The sequence below is a fragment of the Lipotes vexillifer genome, unplaced genomic scaffold, assembly GCF_000442215.2.
Source record: "Lipotes vexillifer unplaced genomic scaffold, Lipotes_vexillifer_v1.1 scaffold496, whole genome shotgun sequence".
In the NCBI taxonomy this organism is placed as follows: domain Eukaryota; kingdom Metazoa; phylum Chordata; class Mammalia; order Artiodactyla; family Lipotidae; genus Lipotes; species Lipotes vexillifer.
Window position 1 is genome coordinate 7,489,419 of NW_006786690.1, and position 17,310 is coordinate 7,506,728.

At 50.8% G+C, this 17,310-nt stretch overlaps 1 protein-coding gene across 1 annotated transcript in view; it reads left to right on the forward strand.

Annotated features, from left to right (window-relative positions):
• EMC1 (ER membrane protein complex subunit 1) overlaps window positions 1-17,310 on the forward strand; it is a 24,040-nt gene that overhangs the window by 5,962 nt on the left and 768 nt on the right. The window contains exons 7-23 of the mRNA XM_007459316.1: window positions 539-688; window positions 987-1,154; window positions 1,658-1,729; window positions 2,092-2,154; window positions 2,800-2,922; window positions 3,840-3,936; window positions 4,522-4,644; window positions 5,273-5,281; window positions 6,325-6,524; window positions 6,674-6,823; window positions 8,126-8,287; window positions 8,627-8,746; window positions 11,983-12,120; window positions 13,988-14,161; window positions 14,736-14,946; window positions 15,861-15,945; window positions 17,260-17,306. Coding sequence (XP_007459378.1) covers window positions 539-688; window positions 987-1,154; window positions 1,658-1,729; window positions 2,092-2,154; window positions 2,800-2,922; window positions 3,840-3,936; window positions 4,522-4,644; window positions 5,273-5,281; window positions 6,325-6,524; window positions 6,674-6,823; window positions 8,126-8,287; window positions 8,627-8,746; window positions 11,983-12,120; window positions 13,988-14,161; window positions 14,736-14,946; window positions 15,861-15,945; window positions 17,260-17,306 — 2,092 coding nt within the window. The remainder of the gene's footprint in view (window positions 1-538; window positions 689-986; window positions 1,155-1,657; window positions 1,730-2,091; window positions 2,155-2,799; window positions 2,923-3,839; window positions 3,937-4,521; window positions 4,645-5,272; window positions 5,282-6,324; window positions 6,525-6,673; window positions 6,824-8,125; window positions 8,288-8,626; window positions 8,747-11,982; window positions 12,121-13,987; window positions 14,162-14,735; window positions 14,947-15,860; window positions 15,946-17,259; window positions 17,307-17,310) is intronic.

The following is a 17,310-nucleotide window of genomic DNA, read 5'->3' on the forward strand; positions in this document are numbered from 1 at the left end:
CGAGGAGCCTCATGAATTGTGGAGGGGAATAGAGTCCTTCTTTGCCCTGGGGACCAGGGAACTCGGCTGGGCAGATGCAAAAGCCATTCATGGTCCCTGATTCTGGGCACTTGGAGGCTGCATTCTGCTCATCAAGAATTTATTTAAAGCCCTCACATTTGCACATGGTGCTATCCTGGGGTGGCTAAAAAAGTTGTATATATCTATTCATTGCCTGCAAGTATCTTATAAGATAATACTGTAAGGTAATAATAGGAAGCCATGTATGACAACTATAGCAGAGAAATGCTTATCTGAAACGTCAAGTATTAAAAAGGATCTGGTATATTTTTCAAATGACCAGAAAGCCAATCCTGATTGTGTCCAGCTTTGGAGCTCTTGGGAGGCTGGGTGGGATGGGGAGAACTCCTTCGGAACCCACCAGGAAGAACCTCTGAGCTTAGGCCCCCCAGTGGGATCCAGTGCTGACGTAGCTTATGAGCTGAGAGGGAAATGTGAAAATCCCCATGAGCTTCCTGTTCTGATGTCTTGCCTGCAGGTCAGGGTGTCGACTCCCTGGCTGCAGAGTCTCACCAGAGCCTGCGGTGTGGTGGATGAGGCTGTCTTGGTATGCCCTGACCTGAGCTCACGGTCCCTCCAGACCTTGGCCCTGGAGACAGAGTGGGAGTTGAGGCAGATCCCGCTGCAGGTGAGAGGACATGTACCCTGATGCGAGGCATTGCTTTTGCTGCTTAGAAAAGCCTTTCTCCCAGTGTCACTGCTTCCTTCCTGAGGCTTAGCAGCCCTTGGGAGGTCAGGCCTCTGGCTGAACTGGTATGAGAGGAAATGGGCCACTCTCCTCTTTGGATAACCTGAATGGGAGCTTCTGGAGCCACATGCCGTGGCCTCGATACCCTCGCTGGCAAAGTGGGGCAGAGGCTACCAGCCTGGGATGATCAGTGACTTGTCTGCTTCTGGCCTTTATCCTTTTTCTTCTTGTCTCCCAGTCTCTTGACCTAGAATTTGCAAGTGAATTCCAACCCCGGGTCCTGCCTACACAGCCCAACCCAGTGGATCCTACTCGGGCCCAGTTCTTCCTGCAGCTGTCTCCAAGCCACTATGCACTGCTGCACTACCACCACGGCGTCCTGAGTCTGCTCAAAAACTTCCCACAGGTAACGGGAGGCAGCGTGGTTCGCTAGGATTCAGGAGGATCTAGCTGAGATATGGATGCTAGAAATCCCTGCCTTTGAATCTGGAGATATTTACTCAAGCAAGAAGACATCTTTCCATGAGTGGTTTTAGAGGGGTTAGCCTTAGAGCAGAAGTGGAATTTTTTCTTTTTTTTTCCTGAGAATTACAGATTATTAGAGTAGAACTGGCCCCTTCCTAAGTCCATAGGAGAGTGGGCATGTTAATCAGAGCTTCCCTATCAATACTAAGGGCAGCGTGGGATGCAGGATTCACCTGTGCCTGTGTTGGAGGTCGGCAAGAGGGCTGTGTTCAGCTGTGGCTGCAATGGGGCCTCCCCCTGCTCTCAAATGCCCTGGCCATTATGCTCTGAAGATGGGAGCATTTTCAACTCCAAGGCCAAGGGTCCTTCCTGTGGAGGTGACTTAGAGAAGCTGCTGGCTAGGACAGGCCCTATTTAGGAGTTGACACCTTGCTTTATCCCCAGACTGCCCTAGTGAGCTTTGCCACCACCGGGGAGAAGACGGTGGCTGCAGTCATGACCTGTCGGAGTGAGGCGGTGAGTATTGGGAATAACAGCACGTGGGGTTTTCCTTCCTTATCTTTGCTAGGAGCTCTGAGAACCAAAAGTCTGGGCATATTCACCTAGGCAGTTTGAACCCGGGGGCAGGAGGCTGTTGAGCAATAATATCTCACCTCATCTGTAGGGCTTTCTGTACATCTTCTTTGTCCCCAGGAATGGGACGACCTCATGTTCATCTGGGACTGTTCAGGGTTGTGTAGGCTTTGTGAGCAGAAATGGGAAATGGGATTTGCCTTCTTCCAAGGGCTGAGAAGGCATAGGAGTGAAAGCTTCGTTTTGGTGACCAGGAAGTGACCCTTTGGCTGAATTTTCTCCTTTTTTCCTTCTCTTTTCCCTAGCAGAAGCCTAGCAGTTCTGAAGATGGGTCAACGGGGAGCTTTTCGGAGAAGTCTGGTCCACAGGTAAGGTGTGGCGTTGGGCAGCGTGCCAGGCCAGAGACACAGGAGGCCCCCAGTGAAGCTGGGGGAGCAGCCAGGGCTGTGAGCAGGTCTCCTGAGTCCTCAGCCTCCAATGGGCTTTGCTAAGTTCAGCAAATTAAACCATGTTTCTCTTGGTCTTTTTTAGTTGGGAGATTAGAGAGTAGAATCCCTAGAATCTGTTCTTAACTACTTTCTCCTCTGGGCCTCCATCTCTCCATGTCTTGTGGGGTCTGGCTGGTGGAGTTGAGTGGTAGTCTGACAGTTGCACTGAAGCAGAGTGTGGGACCCTGGCCAGAGTCTCCAGTTTCTGCTGTGGTTTCCACCTCCTAAGTGTTTCCTGAGGGGGTTGTGATTTCCCTGCCTACAGTCTTACTAACTCTTTGGGAAGTCTTTGCTACACTGTACTGGCTTCCTTCTGGAGCAAGTATGTATAGCGGTTACAATGTTTTAAATTTACTCAGACACCTTATTTCTGCCTCAGGACTTAGCTTTTCTGTTCTATGTCGCTTGGTGTACGTTTCCTCTTCTGGCCTGGGTCCTTCTCCAGGGTATTTGCTCGCCCCGCCCAGATTCTTGGACTTCCTTTTGGGGGATCCCCATAGTTGACCCTTGCTGTCTGTACCCTAGGACTCGCTGGCTTGCTTCAACCAGACCTACACCATTAACCTCTACTTAATGGAGACAGGTCGGCGGCTGCTCGACACCACAATCACCTTTAGCCTGGAACAGAACGGCACTCGGCCAGAGCGGGTGAGTCAGGGCTTGTGGGCTTCTCAGCCTGGGGCTTTCTTTCATTGGGGTCACTTCACAGCCATGGGTCCCAGAGTAGGATTCTCTGGACGTGGGCTCTAGTTCTACCTGAGCCACTGACTGTGAATAACAGTAAAAGCAGGTACCATTTAAGCCAAGTTGTCGGTGCGCCAGGCTCCGCGCTATGCTGTTTTGCTTACACACTGCTTGATTTAACCCTCTCAACAGCCATGTGGTTATTACTGCCCTCATTTTATTTATTTATTTTATTTTTGCCGTACGCGGGCCTCTCACTGCTGCGGCCCCTCCCGTTGCGGAGCACAGGCTCCGGACGCGCAGGCTCAGCGACCATGGCTCACGGGCCCAGCCGCTCCGCGGCATGTGGGATCTTCCCGGACCGGGGCACGAACCCATGTCCCCTGCATTGGCAGGCGGACTCTCAACCACTGCGCCACCAGGGAAGCCCTGCCCTCACTTTATAAGCGAGGAAACGGCCTCGTGAGATTCAGGACCCTATCCAGAGTCGCTGCCCGGCGTTGCCTCTGCGCACGTTCAGTGGTGTTCCTCAGCCTCTCTGGGCTGTGTCTTCTTTGCCTCTAAAACGGAAAGTCTAATCCAGGCCTCCTGCTCGCTTTGTGGGGTGTTATCGGTGCAAGATGAATGATGTGGTGGCCGAGAGCGCTCAGGTTCCTTCATGGAGGGGGCCTGAGCTAGCGCCCAGCATGGTTGCTGTGTCAGCTCCTAAGAATACGTGATGTCTAATTGGAGTCCAGGTAAAAGCTGTATTGTTTGGACATCCAGTAATGCTGTGACCTAGGCTTCGGACAGCTCCTCATGCTTTGAATCTTGGGGTCTGGTGCTCTGAGAGGCATCTGGCTTCTTGCTGACTGCAGTGGGCTTGACTGTTTGGTTTATAGATGCACATCCAGGTCTTCCTGAAGAAGGACGACTCTGTGGGCTACCGGGCCTTGGTACAGACGGGGGATCACCGGCTAATTTTCCTGCAGCAGCTGGGTGAGTGGACCTCATCAACCCTTTTTTTTTTTTTTTAGGCCTGCCCATGAGTTCCATTCAGACTCTTTATTTGGGGCTGTGGACAGGCGTCTGAGAAAGATTCAAGTGGAGTGTATCCTGAATATTTTTTTCCAGAGCCACATGTCACCTGCCTTTGAAAAATTCCTTAGCATTCTTGGGAGACAGAACTTCCCTCACTTGACCTCCTGATTCCGGCCCCTTGCCCTGCCATTTCTCTTTTTGGCACAAGAGGTGTGGTGGTCCCTGAGTCACCGAGAAGAGTCCCTTCAGGGCATGAGTTCCATTCAGACTCTTTATTTGGGGCTGTGGACAGGCGTCTGAGAAAGATTCAAGTGGAGTGTATCCTGAATATTTTTTTCCAGAGCCACATGTCACCTGCCTTTGAAAAATTCCTTAGCATTCTTGGGAGACAGAACTTCCCTCACTTGACCTCCTGATTCCGGCCCCTTGCCCTGCCATTTCTCTTTTTGGCACAAGAGGTGTGGTGGTCCCTGAGTCACCGAGAAGAGTCCCTTCAGGGGACGAGGGAGGTGGGCCTGACTTTTGTAACCTTGGTTTCTGCAGCAGGGAGGGTGGTGTTGTGGAGCCGCGAGGAGTCCCTGGCAGAGGTCGTGTGCCTGCAGATGGTGGACCTCCCCCTGACGGGGGCGCAGGCCGAGCTGGAAGGGGAATTTGGCAAGAAGGCAGGTATGGACTGAGGGGCCTGGGAAGCAGAGCTGCCGGTGCGGGTGCTCTGGGACTGGGCTTGGTAGTTGCACCACAGGAGAGGCTGTCTCACGTGTCCCTGGCTTCCTGGATGCACCTGTTGTGCCAGTCTGTTCTGAACTAGCTCTGTGACCAGTTTCTGGTGTGTTTGTGGCCCTATGGTTTATGTAACCATTCTTCTATCTGAAAGGAGTGACCTGTGACTCCCTCTAGGGAAAGGTCCTGATGAAAAAGAATCTTAACTTAGTGTAGTAATAGCTCCCCTTGTTTGGGTACCTAAGATCTGCCAGGCACCATGTCAGGCACTATATACCCATTGTCCCCAGAGCAACAGTCACACCTTTCCAGAGAGCATGACTGGGCTGGTCAGTTACTGTGGTAATAGGCCGGTGCCCTCTGAGACCAGCCATGGTCCCAGCACCCAGGATGAACTCGGTTCACTCTCCTCTGATTGAGTCCTGTCCCCTCCGCCCTCCATCCGTTCGTCTAGCTAGCCAGGTGGTGTTTACTGAGGGCCTGCTCTGGGCCAGGCACCCTGCTAGGCACTGCAGATTTTCTTAAACCGAGGATTAATTTGACTTTACTATTTATTTCCGCTGCCTGGATCCAGCCATTCAAGGTAAAACCTGCTTCCTGCTGCCTTTTTGCTCATTGCCTGCCCACACGGCTAGCTTTTGGTTAATTATTTATTTTCCCTGACTTGCATGAATGAGGTATATACCGTGTGTGTGGGGACTGCTATGCCTGTGACTTGTCCTGTTTGCCTCTCACTTCCCTTCCTTGAGCTGAGGTTAATGGAAAAGCGGATAAGCAAAGACATTGCTCCTTTTCAGTGAGCACTTACCCTGTACCCCACCCTTTGGGAAATCCTGTGTGTACATCATGTGGTCTAATCTTGGCAACAGCCCGGTGGATTACTTGCCATTTTACAGATGAGGAGCCAGAGGCTAAAAGGTTAAGTACATTTCTCCAGGTCATCCAGGTGGTAAGAAGTGGAGCTGGGATTTTAATCCAGGTCTGCCAGACTCCAGGGGCCATGCTTTTTACCATGCTACCTTGCTCTGGGGACCAGTCTAGTCTCTGGAGGAGACTTGAGGGTGGCAGCCTCATGGATGGAGGAAGGGGTGGAGTGAAAGAGAGCCCTGGGAATGGGTTGAAAGTAGGTTAGATGGGTGCAGACTAAACCGTTGACAGCGTAGGCCTAAAGCAGCGAGAAATGGAAGTGCCTGTCCGTGACACAACACACACCTGCACCCTGGTACCCCCGCACCCCGCCCTCTTCCGGCTTTGTCATGGCGCCCGGAAGCCTCCCTCTGGCCGTTCTAGATGTGGGGTTGTGGTGGAGTCACTCACAGCATGGCTGCATCCTGCATGGCTGATCCCTGCCCTCTTAGTCTCCTATTCCAAGATTTCAGGCAGGTGAAGTGCTGAGAGCCAGGTGAGTAGGTTTTTGGAGTTCCTGCATGGCTGTGTCTAAGTGTGAGACTGTTGGCGTCAGCCACAGGACTGCCCCTTGGGCTTGTGGCCTGGGGTGTGGATGACTCGAGTGCTCCACAAGAGAGGGAGAGAGCCCTCCTTAGGAAGAGGAGGTGCCCCCTCGCTGGAAACACCTAGTCTGATGGGGAGTGAGCCTCAGCTGCGTTACCTTTTCCTTGACACCAGACGGCTTATTGGGCATGTTCCTGAAACGCCTCTCGTCCCAGCTCATCCTGCTGCAGGCATGGACCTCCCACCTCTGGAAAATGTTTTACGATGCTCGGAAGCCCCGGAGTCAGATTAAGAATGAGATCAACATTGACACCCTGGCCAGGGATGAATTCAACCTGCAGAAGATGATGGTGATGGTGACGGCCTCAGGCAAGGTGAGAGGGGCTTAAGCCAAACCTCCTGAGGTTTTGGGAGTGGGGACCAAAAAGCCTTTGAAAGGGGATTGTGCCCGTTCTAGTTTTCAAGGATAGAGCTAGTTTTGGGGTTTGCCTTTCTGGTAGTGAGCCAGGTATTTATTTTGCAGCTTTTTGGCATTGAGAGCAGCTCTGGCACCATCCTGTGGAAACAGTATCTCCCCAGCGTAAAGCCAGACTCCTCCTTTAAACTGATGGTCCAGAGGACTACTGCCCATTTCCCACACCCACCCCAGTGCACCCTCCTGGTGAAGGACAAGGTGAGGCCGCTACCTCTCATCTGAGCCAACGTGGGTGTGGTTTTTGGTGTTTTGTAACTTAAGTTCCTCCTAGGCCTTTGGAATTCTCTGAGAGTTAAAGGCAGGGAGTCAGGGCTTAGAGCTCTGTTTCTTCCAGTTTTTTGCCTGAGTGGAGGACCGTCCGGGGCCCATGTGGAAGTGACTGTAGGGTAGGTGTGACATCACCAGGTCCCTAGTAAGCCAGCTCCGCTTCTTCCCAGGCACGGGCGGCTGTCGGTACCTGAATGGCTGCTTGCTCTTCTCCAGGTGTTGGAGGGCAGGACACAAAACTGTTTATGTCTCTGACTCCCGGGAGCAGATGGCTTTTTGTAGATTCATTCTGCCATCATCAGAAAGGGGACTTGCAGGGAGGGTGGGATGAATTGGGAGACTGGGATTGACATATATTCACTATTGATACTATGTATAAAATAGATAACTAATGAGAACCTACTGTACCACACGGGGAACTCTACTGAAGGCTCTGTGCTGACCTAAACGGGAAGGAAATCCGAAAAAGAGGGGATATATGTATACGTATAGCCGATTCACTTTGCTGTACAGTAGAAACTAACACAACATTGTAAAGCAACTATACTACAATAAAAATTAAAAAAAAAAAAAAGAGAGGGGACTTGGTAGATAGTCTCTGGGATGGCTGCCATGGGGCTGCTGAGTTGGTCCTTGACTTTTTTGTTTATTCCTCAGTGTGACCCATTCTTGCTTAGCTTTGGGGCTAGAGGCAGTTAAATTTTTTTTTTTTTTTTTTTTTTTTAATTTTTTTGGCTGTATTGGGTCTTCGTTGCTGCACACGGGCTTTCTCCAGTTGTGGCGAGCGGGGGCTACTCTTCGTTGCGGTGCGTGGGCTTCTCACTGCGGTGGCTTCTCTTGTCACAGGGCACGGGCTCTAGGCACACAGGCTTCAGTAGTTATGACACACGGGCTCTAGAGCACAGGCTCAGTAGTGTGGCACACGGGCTTTGTTGCTCCGTGGCATGTGGGATCTTCCCAGACCAGGGCTCGAACTCGTGTCCCCTGCATTGGCAGGCTGATTCTTAATCACTGCGCCACCAGGGAAGTCCCAGAGGCAGTTAAACTTTTACTCTTTTGACACATCAGCCTTCAGACACTTTCACCTTTAGCCAAGACTTTATTTTCCACAAGGAGGGCAAAGACTAGGGAATCTGCCATAACTGAGCTCAAGTCCCAGCGTTCCAGGTTTACCCCTAGGATTCGCATTCTTTTCATGTTGCTGGAGGCTGACCGTTTGCTTGCCCATTTCAGAAGACGGGAATGAGTTCGCTCTATGTCTTCAATCCCATTTTTGGGAAGTGGAGTCAGGTGGCCCCCCCAGTGCTGAAGCGCCCCATCTTGCAATCTTTGCTTCTCCCCATCATGGATCAAGACTATGCCAAGGTGCTGCTGTTGATAGATGATGAGTACAAGGTATGCCGTCTGCAGACTGGCTGCAGAACTGCCTAGCCAATCAGGTGTGGGAGCGGGGTGCTCAGACAGCGGCTCGAGGGCCCCAGGTGGGAGCCGTCTGCCGTCAGCACTCATTTGGGCTTGAAGGGCATCTCTAAGCGACTCGATTGCTCTTTCTGCACTTGTGAAAGCTCGGACTCTTAACTCACTTTAAGCCCTGATGGAGTTCAGTAGACTTTAATTCTTTAAAGATTTGCTGTTTTTTTCCTTAAAGCCCTCTTTGACAGGAAACAGTAATGAGTCTGGAGAAACTGTGCTTAGAGATTCCTTTTCCCTTAACTCTTTTCTGGGGTTTTCAAGGTCACAGCTTTCCCGGCCACTCGGAATGTCCTGCGACAGCTCCATGAGCTCGCCCCTTCCATCTTCTTCTATTTGGTGGACACGGAACAGGGACGGCTGTGTGGCTATCGACTTCGAAAGGTAGGAGGGGGCATCCTGGCACGCCCCTTTGTGGGAGGGGTGTAGGTGTTTCCTCGTTATTTGGCTAAGGAGTGAATTATGCTATTCATTGTGTTGTAAACTTAGAGAGCATAATCCTGATGTCAAAGGCAGTCATTTTCATCTGTTCCATGGCAGGCACAGTTCTAGCTGCCGTGGAAGGAGCAGTGCACAACAGTCTCTGCCCCTGTGGAGCTTTCATTCCTCATTCCTCTTCTATAGCAGGGAGAAGGGGCGTTTTCTCCATTCCTAGAAAGGCGGGAGGTAGGAATGGTGATTGAACAATAGTACTTTCTATATGAAGATGGTGTTACTGATCCACTCTTTTTTTTTTTCTTTCATTTTTCTTTTTTTAAATTTTTGGCTGTGTTGGGTCTTCGTTGCTGTTCCTGGGCTTTCTCAAGTTGAGGCGAGCAGCAGCTACTCTTTGTTGCGGTGCGCGGGCTTCTCACTGCGGTGGCTTCTCTTGTTGCGGAGCACGGGCTCTAGGCGGCGTGGGCTTCAGTAGTTGTGGCACGTGGGCTCAGTAGTTGTGGCTTGCGGGCTCTAGAGTGCAGGCTCAGTAGTTGTGGCGCACGGGCTTAGTTGCTCCACGGCATGTGGGATCTTCCCGGACCAGGGCTTGAACCCGTGTCCCCTGCATTGGCAGGTGGATTCTTAACCACTGTGCCACCAGGGAAGTGCCTATTGATCCACTCTTGATTGAATGTGTGCTTTGAATTTTATTTCTAGAAGTGGGATCGACTTACTCCGATCCTGACATACTTAACCACTGGCCACCAGGGAAGTGCCTATTGATCCACTCTTGATTGAATGTGTGCTTTGAATTTTATTTCTAGAAGTGGGATCGACTTACTCCGATCCTGACATACTTGAGTCCAGTGCTTGCAAACAGTGATTCACACTGGCTCTGAAGTCCAGCTCTGAGCTTCACAAGGGCTGGCCTTGGCTCCGATAGCAGGGCTGTGTAGAGGGGTAATTTGTGGCATACTCCCCAGAGGGCCCTCCCATCCTGTCTCTAAGGCTCCATGTTGGGCCTCAGGATGGCCCTCCCATCCTGTCTGTAAGGCCTTTGGAGGGACACCACAGCCTAGAGGTTAAGAGCTTGGACCTGGCTGCTTGTGCGGAAACCTAGTTTTATTTATCACTTACTCATTTTGTGTCCTTGGGCAGATGACTTCTCTCTGATCCTGTTTTCTCGTCTATAAAACAAAATGGTACTAGTACCATATCAGAGGGTTGTTGTGAGGAGTTGGAGAGTTAATACATGTAAGTCACATAAAGCAGTGCCTGCTACATAGTAAATGCCATCCAAGTTTTACCTGCTGCTGTTTAAAAAATGCAGTGTCCTTTCCTGACATTCTGTAATGGCTAATCTTTAGCGTAAATAGCATAGTCTGTCCAGAAAACGTGCTCTTTACCCTGTGGGTGAAAAAATACCATCCTTCTGAGTTGATGAAAATGGGACCTTGAAAGAGACAGTTCTTTGTGGATAGAAGGACATGACCTGGAGTGTGGGTGTCATCGTAAAGATTGTAGGGGGGCGGCAAAGGAGGCGGAGCTCACATGGGAAGTCAGCTCTGTGAGGGGTGGTCTTCCAGTCTCTGACCTCCAGTGGACTCACCGGTGACCTTGCTCTCTGGGAAGGTTTTAGTGAATTCTAATGTTTTCATAGGTGTCCTTGGTAATGGAGCCTTATATGTTCTCAATAAAAATTTTTATTGTTTCAAAAACATTTAAATTTCAAAAAAATTTTACACATGAATACATTCTCATAGTATAAGATTAAACTGATACAGAGGTACAGGAGCAAGATGTGAATGGGCCCTTTCAGGCCCATTGCCAGCTGCCTCCCTGGATGGAATGCCTTTCAGTGGTCTGCACGCCCTCCCCTGTCCTGTCTCTTGCCTCTGTGTCTATAGTGCTGGGTAAACAGCTTACAGACCACACAGACTTGTGCTTTCCGTATATTTTTTCTTAACTGAAATGGAATTGACCTATATTTAGCTAATAGGAAATCTGCTTTTTTCGCTTTATGTGTTTTCTACCTCATTATTTTGTCAAACCCATATCTTATTAAAATATAATACTGAGAAAAGCACAAAATCCCGAGGTCACTACTCAGTGGCCCTTCACAAAAGGAACACACTTGTGTACACGGCAGTCACATCAGGAAGCAGTGTAGCACCAGCGCCCTGGGAAGCCCTTGTGCCCCTTTTCAGTCACTACTCCCCCCCTCACCCCCCAGGGCTCTGTGTAATTCCACAGTGTGGATGTATAATAATGCATTTAACCACACAGTTTTATTGGTTTCTTTTGACTGTAAAGAACGTTTCCTGTAATATTTTGAGGTCCCCACCAGCTTAGTAATTCACTGCTGGCTCAGTGTACAGGGAACTTAGATTTTAGTAATAAGTGGTAAATTTTCTTTAAATTATTCTTACTCAGATAAACAGTGGGATACTATTAAATATTCTTCTCCGTTCTCACTGGCTTTAGTATCTTTCCATTTTTTTGACAAGAAGTAGGGTTTATTGGTGACGTGAGTGAGGAGGGGCAGCTCCAAGGCTCCCGTGAGTGCAGGGCCTGCCATGTGTACAGGGCGCCACAGATTAGGGGTGTATTTGACTGCACAGCCATCGGGGAGGAGCTGCTTTTCAGCCACCAAGTCTTCAAATTCATCTCTATTACACTTAGTAAATCCACGCTTCTTGGAGATGTGGATCTTCTGGCAGCCAGGGAACTTGAACTTGGCTCCATGTTGGGCCTCAGTCACATGCTCCTTGTTCTGCAGCTTGGTGCAGATGGATATGATGACTTGGCTGGCCACTGGGCCCTGGGGCTTTCCAAAGGCACCTCGCAGGGCTGTCTGGAGCCTAGACTGGGGACAGCATGAGGTCAGACATGAATGTCCACTGGAGAGGACCGTCTCCCAGGTCCCCTCGGGCAGCCCAGACAAGCACCTGGTGCCTCCACTGCCCAGGAGGCTGCTGTTTGCAGCCAAAGCACACTGGGCTTTACTAGTTTTCTTACTTGAACTGAGAGTTCCAAACTTCTTCCCAAACTAGATCCGTGTTGCTGCTTCTCTGGGAGCTCTGATCCGTGTTCCCTCCCACACAGAGGGCCCAGCTGAACTGCAGGACGTGTCTAGCCACAGCTGTCGTGGGTCTAAGGGTACCTTCCTGATGACCAGTGCTGGCTCTTTTGCCCCACCCCAGGATCTCACCACTGAGCTGAGCTGGGAGCTAACCATTCCCCCGGAGGTGCAGCGCATCGTCCAGGTGAAGGGGAAGCGCAGCAGCGAGCACGTTCACTCGCAGGGCCGAGTGATGGGGGACCGAAGCGTGCTCTACAAGGTACGGCCAGCTGTCTGGCATAGCGCACAGAAGCACGGGGTGTAATTCTGGCTTTGGGATTTGGTGGCTGTGGGTCCTTGAGTGAGTCATTTAATCCCTTTGAGCCTTAATTTACTGTCTGTGAAATGGGCATCATATGCCCTTCTCCTGGGATTTTTGTGATGATTACATGAGGCACTCATGCTTAGCATAGTGCCAGGCATATATGGCCATTACCCAGTAGATGTTAGCTGTTATTTTTAGTGGTAGTGCAGATAGACCTTTCTGGGGTTAAACCTTAGTCGATCCATCAGAAACTCCATCTCTGTGATCCAACACTCTAGTTAGTGGTGAGGGCAGGGAGACGGAGAGGTGACTAGTCGGTTGCAGAGCTATCCTATGAGGGAATGTAATCACTGTGGTGACAAACGTGAATTACAGCCTCTGGCAGAGGAGAGACTGAGTTGGAGGAGGAGGCGTAATAGCACAGGGCGACGCGACCAAGGAACTAGACAGGGCAGCTGCTTCAGTAAGCGTGAGGCGGAGCGCAAGCCTCCAGTTGGACGGTCCAGGTTCATACTTGCTGTTTATCGTGGGTAACTTGCTTAGGCTTCTTGAACTTCCCTTTTTTTTTTTTTTTTTTAATTTGGCCACGCCACGCAGCTTGTGGGACCTTAGTTCCCTGACCAGGGATTGAACCGGCGCCCTTGGCAGTGAAAGCGCGGAGTCTTAACCACTGGACCGCCAGGGAATTCCCAGGAGTAGGGCTTTTTGGATTCATATTTGTTGTGGAGATTTTTTGCCTGCTTTGCTGAGACTAGGCTATAGGGGGCCGAGGAGGGGAGCAGGCAGACAGGCTACTGTGATAATCCAGGTGAGGTGATGGTGGCTTCAACTGAGTTGGTTGGGGGAGGTGAGATGGGATCAGATTCTGGATACTTTTGAAGGTAGAACCAATAGGATATGCTGATGGACGGGGCGTTGGTGTCTGTGTTAGAGAGAAAGGAGTAAAGGACGACTCAGAGGTCCCAGGTATAAGACACACTTGGGAGGCCTTATGGGGAACAGGTTTTATCAGGGGTAGAACAGGAGTTCAGTTTGGGGCATGTCAAGTTTGAGATGAGGCACCTAAGAAGTGATACTGATACGGTGGTCCGTTAATCAAGTCTGGAGTTCAGGGAGAGGTCTGGCTTGGATATGTAAACTCAGGCGATGCCAGCACCTGTAGATGGTGTGAAAGCCACTAGATTGGCTGTGATCACCATGAGAGGAAGTGTAGACAGAAACATCCAGAGACTGGGGAGTGGAGGAGGGACCCACAGAGGGGGCTGAGAACGAGTGGCCGAGACAGGCAGAAGGAAAACCAGGGCACGGGTGTCCTGGATGCCAGGTAGAGAAGGTGTCTCAAGAAGGGAGTGATCACCTATGTCATCTGGTACTAGTTGCTCAAGTCAGATGAGAACTGAGACCCGTCCATTGGTGTGGTGGTAGGAGGGCACTGGTGGAGAGTCATCGTGTTGCTGGACACATGTCCTTCCATCACTGAGTGGGCCGGCCCGGGTTGTATCTTGAGTTACCGTTTGCTTGCCTGTGACTTGAGCAAGTTGCTTAACTACTTTAAGGCATTTCATCTGTGAAACGTGGATAGTGACAGCTATTTGCAGGGTTGTTTACGGGATTCAATGAAATGATGGAGGCAAAGCCCCTGGCATGGCCCCCAGCCTCCAGCAGACACTGAACGAGTGCAGAGATGAGGCCCTCTAAACAGAAAGCTCTTCCAACCAGAAAACCCTCTTCCTCTGTCAGCCGGAGAGCTCTGGGCCTGCCTCCCCGCCGCTCATGATACACCGCTGTGGTTCTGAAGGAGCTTTCCTCTCCGTCTCCCCAGAGCCTGAACCCCAACCTGCTGGCTGTGGTGACAGAGAGCACAGATGTTCACCACGAGCGCACCTTCATCGGCACCTTCCTTGTGGACGGCGTCACCGGGCGCATCATCCACTCCTCCGTGCAGAGGAAGGCCAAGGGCCCCGTCCATATCGTGCACTCGGAGAACTGGGTGGTGGTAAGGCGTGACGCGTGAACTCAGGGCACCCCCAGGGGCCTGACGTAGCATAAGAGTACGTGGCTGGTCTCCCTGCAGCCTAAATCCTTTCCTTGCCTATTGTTCCAGAAACCAGTTGCTACTTTGCATTTTCATAGAATTCAAAACTCCTGGCTGGCAGCAGTGGGTACTGGGTAGGGAGTTGGGCTCAGGAATCAGACTGCCTGTTCTTCCATTTCCTGACTGTGCAACCTTGAACTAGTTACTTAAGCTTTCTGTGTTGTATTATGTATGAAATAGGGGTAACAACAGTCACCTCTATTTGAGTTTAGAACAATGCCTGGCATGTAGTAAGCGCTTAGATGTTAGCTATTATTCTTCTGACTTCTAAGAATCTTGAGAATTCCTTTGTCTTGTGGTGAACTTGGATAGTCTAGGTACAGCTACCCTGAAAGGTTAGTAAACTTGGTAGCTGGAAGGAAGCTAGGGTGCTGGTTGTTTCTTTCCTTCCTGGACGTGCCTTTGCACGTACATTCCCCTTCCCAGCTGAACCAGCAGCTGAGCCCTAAGCAGTCCCCTCCTCTTCTCTCCGCAGTACCAGTACTGGAACACCAAGGCCCGGCGCAACGAGTTCACCGCGCTGGAGCTCTATGAGGGCACCGAGCAGTACAACGCCACGGCCTTCAGCTCCCTGGACCGCCCGCAGCTGCCCCAGGTCCTCCAGCAGTCCTACATCTTCCCCTCCGCCATCAGCGCCATGGAGGCCACCATCACCGAGCGGGGCATCACCAGCCGACACCTGCTCAGTGAGTGACCGGGTCCCTTCAGGCAGCCGCACTGAAGGACGGAGCCGGGATCAGTGAGGAGGGCTTTATATCAGCAGAAAAAGTTCCCTAGTCTGGCTTTGCCATCCATAAAAGAGCTGACACATCCCTCCTCGTCCTTGTTTCTTATGAACCACTTTCATGTCTCTGTTCTGTTTTCACCTCGTTTGGAAAGTTGAACCCTGATACCATACCCAACAGGTAGCCTGTGCAGATGGGCTGCAGAAACTGGCAAGGTGTAGGGTCTCATCTTCATGTAGTTCAAGTTCAGGACTCAACTAGACAGGTCTCTCTAGTTGATTTTACCAAAGACATTTGGGACTGTCAGATTTGACAGGCACTTGGTATTACTATTTTACCCTCAAATATGAGGAAGACAGACTGCTTGGTAATTTCCCGAGTTTAATTCCCACCATTCCTGAAACCGCTGGGATCTCATGTTGCCTGGTCCTCCGGCTGCCCTCCCCCCACCCCCCTCCCCCACCAGCATCACTGCTTCAGCCAACCATAGGCTTCTGTTTGGCTGACAGTGAGGAGACCTGCTTAGCTGGGGCAGGTATTGCTGGAGGAAAGGAGGAGGATGAAGAGATCCAAGTGGGCTTCCATGCTCTTCTCTGTCATCATTACCCAGTTCTTGAATCTAGCTCTTTATTATCTGATGTCTCAAGATGATATGTGAAGAAACTAGTATCTTCAAAAGTGGGAACCTTCATTCAGACCCAGGTGTATTGATTGGATTATTGTTTTTGGCCATTTAAGGGAGCCTCGGTGACCCATTTTTTTGGTTTTAAACTCTATTTCAGTTTCTGTGATAAGGACATTTTTGAAAGTAGCCCTAATTGGGGATCAGGTCAGTGTGAACACTCACTTCTGTTGACTTGTTTCTGTGTTTGTAGTTGGGCTGCCTTCCGGAGCAATTCTTTCCCTGCCTAAGGCCTTGCTGGATCCCCGCCGGCCCGAGATCCCAACAGAACAGAGCAGGTGAGACCCTTGTGGGTAGTGCTGAAGTCTGTGACCTTAAGGAACTTAGCATCTTGATTACGTTTGGTCCTTGGTCTGCTGTGCACTGTCCTGCCCTGCTGGGGATGTGTCAGTGAACACATCTGCCCTCATGGAGCTTGCATTCCAGTGGGGGCGACGAGGTGGATAATAAATAAGATAAACAAGTGAAATAATTCTGTATTAGCGTGCTTGTAAACGGCAAGGAAAAAAGAACTAAGAAGGGGTGGGGTCTAGGAAGGGTGTGGAGGGGTGCAACTTGAGAGGGTGGCCTGGGAAAGCCCCTCAGAAAAGGTGACTTTTGAGAAAAGACTTGAAGGAGGTAAGAAGCTGGCCTTGTGGATGTCGAAGGAGAATGTTCTAGGCAGAGGGAACAGCTGTCACAAGTGCCCTGAGATCATGTCTGGTGAGTTACAGGGAGGGCTGGAGGCCACTGCGGCTAGAGCAGCCAATGGTGGGGACACTGGGAAATGAGGTGAGGGAGGTGCTGGGGCCTGGGTCACATGGGAAGCCAATTGCTGTCGGTGTTAGTTTGCTTTCTTTTTTTTTTTGGCTGTGTTGGGTCTTCGTTGCTGCACGCGAGCTTTTTCTAGTTGCGGTGAGTGGGGGTTACTCTTCGATATGGTGCGTGGGCTTCTCTTGTTGCGGAGCGCGGGCTCTAGAGCTCAGGCTCAGCAGTTGTGGCGCACGGGTTTAGTTGCTCCGCAGCATGTGGGATCTACCTGGACCAGGGCTCCAACCCATGTCCCCTGCATTGGCAGGCGGGTTCTTAACCACTGCGCCACCAAGGAAGTCCTAGTTTTCATTTTTGTGTTTCCAGCCATCATCTCTGCGTATTTTCTTGCTTCCATCCCGAACTCTCTTCCCTGAGGGGTGTGAGGAGCTGTGGGCAGTGTGAGGAGGCAGTAGATGTGTCTTTGCACGCAGCGAAGGGAGGATGGTTTGGAGCGGGCGGAGGTTAAAGCTGGTGGACTGAGGCACTCTGGAGTGAAGAGCAGGAACTGGCCTAGTGGCTTGATGTTTTGTTTTTAAAATGGCCCTTTCTTCCTCTAATGTGAAATACCGGTCATCTGTGGTTTCGTTTTTTTTAGATTCAGAACAAGGTAGGAATCCAGATCTGTCTTACTCTCCATACAGCTTTCTTTGTTGCAGCCCTTCCTAACATTCCCTGATGCACATAGACCTTGGAGGAAGATATGAGGCTGATACGTGGCCTGGAAACCTCCCAGGGCTCAGGGCAGCCAGGAGATCCCCTTACAGCAGTTTTGAATGCCGGTCCTGGTTGATGTTTTGCAGAGAGGAGAACCTGATCCCGTATTCTCCAGACGTACAGATCCACGCAGAGCG